Source organism: Benincasa hispida, chromosome 9 (assembly GCF_027475165.1).
Source record: "Benincasa hispida cultivar pf3 chromosome 9, pf3_genome.v1.1, whole genome shotgun sequence".
NCBI classification, from domain to species: Eukaryota; Viridiplantae; Streptophyta; class Magnoliopsida; order Cucurbitales; family Cucurbitaceae; genus Benincasa; species Benincasa hispida.
In genome coordinates, this window is record NC_143486.1 from 46,086,493 (window position 1) to 46,090,014 (window position 3,522).

The window sequence follows — 3,522 nt, forward strand, 5'->3', positions numbered from 1 at the left end:
ACCTCAAAGAGCAATATTAAAGTGGCTAGGTATTGAGTTATGGATTAATCTACTTCAAATTGAAGAAGTGGGATAAATCCACTAACCATCTATTTTCCAATTTCAAAATCCAATTAAATTAAATTAAACTAAATTTTATTTCAAAAATTGAATTTCTTAATTTGAAATTGATTTATTTTAAATAATTAATTAAACAAATTTAACTAATTAAATAATAATATAATATCAAATATTAAATTAAACACCTAGTTCGAACATGAATCCTTATTCATATAATTAATATTGAAATCAATATTTAAATATTTTAAACTCTCCAAAAAAATGTTTAATTGATACAAGATTTCACTTTATCAGAGATTGCATTTAAAGAAAGGAGGTTCAAGTTGAATATGTGAAGATTGAAAATCAAATTGTAAATATTTTCTCAAAACCACTCAAAGTTAATGTATTTAACAAGTTCATAACTTTGCTTGGAGTCTTTAGAAAACATGTTTAAGGGAGAATGCTGTAAATTAAATATGTTTTAATTAGATTAGTTATAGCTGATTGAATGTATGATAGTTGGCAAGACTAAACAATGAGAGTCAATTAATGTAAGAGTTTTATGAATTTAAGTATGAGAGTTATGGACTCGTGAAAATCCTATAAATAGGATTGTTTTGTATTGTAAAGCATCCAAGTGTATAGAGAAGAATACACAAGGAGCCAAGTTTGAAGAGTCTTCCAAATAAAAGTGAAATTGTTTTCTCTCAAATATTCGTTTGTTAGTTACTTATTTGTGAGTGTCCATCATACGCTTCCAATAAAAATGAAATTATTCTCTCAAATATTCTTTTGTTAATTACTTATTTGTGAGCGTCCATCACACGTGGCTACTTGTTAGTTTAAAATATTTTATGAGCTTAAATGGTTTATTTATAATCGAGCATAAGGAGTAATTCGAAGCGTTTGGAGCAAATGGGGATCAAAATGGAACTTTTTGGAGCAAATTAGAAAAAAATCGAAGTGTTAGTTTAAGATATTTTATGAGCTTAAATGGTTTATTCTCTCTTTCATTATAGATCAGTTGTGGAGAGTTCATAGGCATTTGCATGGTTTTGCATTGTAATTAAATATTTTGGCATCGAGGATCAAGATTTTATGTCTGGCTAGTCACGAAACGTAAATTTAGAAGTTGGTTGGGCAAACACTTATGGTTATTTTGAGATTTTGAATGTAATGTTATGGGTTAGCCTTGATTAGCTTGTAAGTTCATCTTAACTATGCATATGTTGAAGATTCGTAATTGTCATTAAATCCAGGCTTAATTTGAAGAGCAATAAGCCGAGATATTATTATGGCAGAATCTTAAGCTTTTTCCATGTTCATATCATATTGCACCTAACATAGTAATAGGAAGGCGATAAAATTGAACTCGGCTACTTCAATTAATCATCCCAATCAATCCCTAGCGGTTAGCTATTGAGTATGGAATGTAAGAGTGTACATGGATTGGGTTGGGTTGTTGGGTTATAACTTATTCTTTTATTTTTAATGAAAAATATGTAAATTTATATACAACACATGACTAATAACTAATATCTCATAAAATTAAGATGCTAAATATCAAATATCTATGATATTTATTGTAAACTTTAAACAAAGACAAATATCATAACAATTTTAAAAGAAAAATATTAAAAATTCAAAAATTAATCGATACAACAAAATTAAACTTTAAACGAGGAATATATATATATAATTCGGGTTGGGTTGGGTCAACCCAAATTTGTTTTTAGCCAACCCACAACCCAACCCAATAAAAATAGAAAAATTCAACCCAACTCAAAGAATAAAACTAACCCAACCCAATCTTTACATTTTGGATTAGTAGTCTGGTTTGTTTAGGTTGTCGGGTTATTTAAACACCCTAATGGAATGTCTCATAATCATTATTTAGTTAATTTAAGAATCAATTCACCGTAAAAAATTAGTTATCCTTATAGGTAGTCTGACCAACTTTTCCAGATCAGTCGATTGGGCTATGAATTAAGTAACTTTGTTTTTGTTTTAAATCATGAACAAAACCACTAAGTTGCTGAACAAGTTGATCAACTGTAATTGCAAATTCTGACATCAATTGTAATTGAAAATTAACATATATGAGCCGATGGTTCAACACCAAATACATTTTAGGTTGAATGGCAAATTTAGTCTCTTTAATTTGGAGAAAGAATTTAGTCGCGTTGAATTTAATCTTTCTAGATTGATAAAACCCTTCTAAATAGATCCCACCATAAGGATTATTTGTTAGAGTTTTTCCAAACCACGTAAACTAAATTCAAATTATAAATCACATGACTAAATTTAACTTTCTCCAAATCATAATTATCAAATTTGAAATTTAACCTACATATTTAGCCAATATTTAGAGGTCGAATTTGAATTTCTCCTATACATCATTATTCTTTTTTCCTCTTGTCTGTAGATCATAATTAACGCTTTGTACAACATGTAGAACTCCTGGTTGTGCTGCCAAAGTCCCGAAATATAAAAAGTGAGGGAATATCTAATCATATTCTAAGTTGTTAATAATAATAATAAAAAGAAGAAGAATAAATTTAAAAATCATAATGTTAAAAGTGATAGTTACCCAAAATCTTCTCGACTTGATCAGGAGTCAGGTTAGCAGCAAAGCCAGTCGTAGAACTCGTGAAACTATACACAAGAGCTTTCTTAGCAGCTTCTTCACTGCAACAAAACAACAAAATGACACAAAAAAATCACCCTAAATTACCACATGATCATTTCACACAAAGGAGTATTTAGAAAACCAACAATTATTCAATGACTAGATCGTTTCAATTTGGATTCTCCTAACAATTAACCACGGTAAACGGCGAAAACTAATTTGCAAAGAGCGTCTTGCACTATTTTGATGTATGAGATAAATTGTAAAAGCATACAAAATTTGTTCCTCTTGATTATTAGAAGCATCATGTAAATTTTAGAATCTACATCCAACAATGCAAACTACAAACGTGATTGTGGTGATTTCATTGGATAATTTTTAGTCCATGACATATTGTGGCGATCTCTTTGAATAATTTCTCAAGAAAAACATACCTGCCGAGAACAGAAGTTAGGATTCGGATGTAAAAGGTCTCGGGTTTCTCATTGCTAGGTTTCTCGATGGTGTAAACGATACGCAATGACGATAGTACAGCAGTTTTGGAGGTGGGTTTTTCGGATAACATCGCCGAGGTAACAAGCAAATTCAGACAAATTGTGAACAATAAAAGAAGACACAATGTAAATGAAGAGAAATTCATCTTTGTATTTGCCATTCTTTTAACTTCAATGATAAAGGAATAGAGAGAGTCACAATTTTGGACAAAAATTAAGAAGTATTACTTTTGTTGTTTTCTTTTTTCCCTAAGAAAGATGGAGATGAATTATATAGAAAGGTTTTCCACTAGTTGGTTTTTTTTAGGACACAGAATTTTCCGGATTCTTGTTTTCTCAAGTAATTTTAAGTAATTT

The 3,522-nt window shown here is 29.6% G+C and overlaps 1 protein-coding gene across 1 annotated transcript; it reads right to left on the reverse strand.

Annotated features, from left to right (window-relative positions):
- Positions 1–2,151: 2,151 nt before the first annotated feature.
- On the reverse strand, positions 2,152–3,522 carry LOC150033859 (multiple organellar RNA editing factor 3, mitochondrial-like). The gene is made up of 3 exons (XM_090318294.1): positions 3,106–3,522; positions 2,633–2,730; positions 2,152–2,511 (listed from the first exon to the last, which is right to left on the reverse strand). Exons 1-3 carry the CDS (start codon positions 3,324–3,326, stop codon positions 2,432–2,434), a joined length of 399 nt encoding a protein of 132 aa, XP_090174420.1. The 5' UTR covers positions 3,327–3,522; the 3' UTR covers positions 2,152–2,431.

What these genes read in the sequence shown, in the direction of transcription:
- LOC150033859 (XM_090318294.1), bottom strand. Translation starts at nt 3,326, where the DNA reads ATGGCAAATACAAAGATGAATTTCTCTTCATTTACATTGTGTCTTCTT. An exon ending in CTAACTTCTGTTCTCGGCAG is followed by an intron (nt 2,731 to 3,105) that starts GTATGTTTTTCT and finishes GTTTTGTTGCAG; the next exon opens with TGAAGAAGCTGCTAAGAAAG. An exon ending in TCAAGTCGAGAAGATTTTGG is followed by an intron (nt 2,512 to 2,632) that starts GTAACTATCACT and finishes GGACTTTGGCAG; the next exon opens with CACAACCAGGAGTTCTACAT.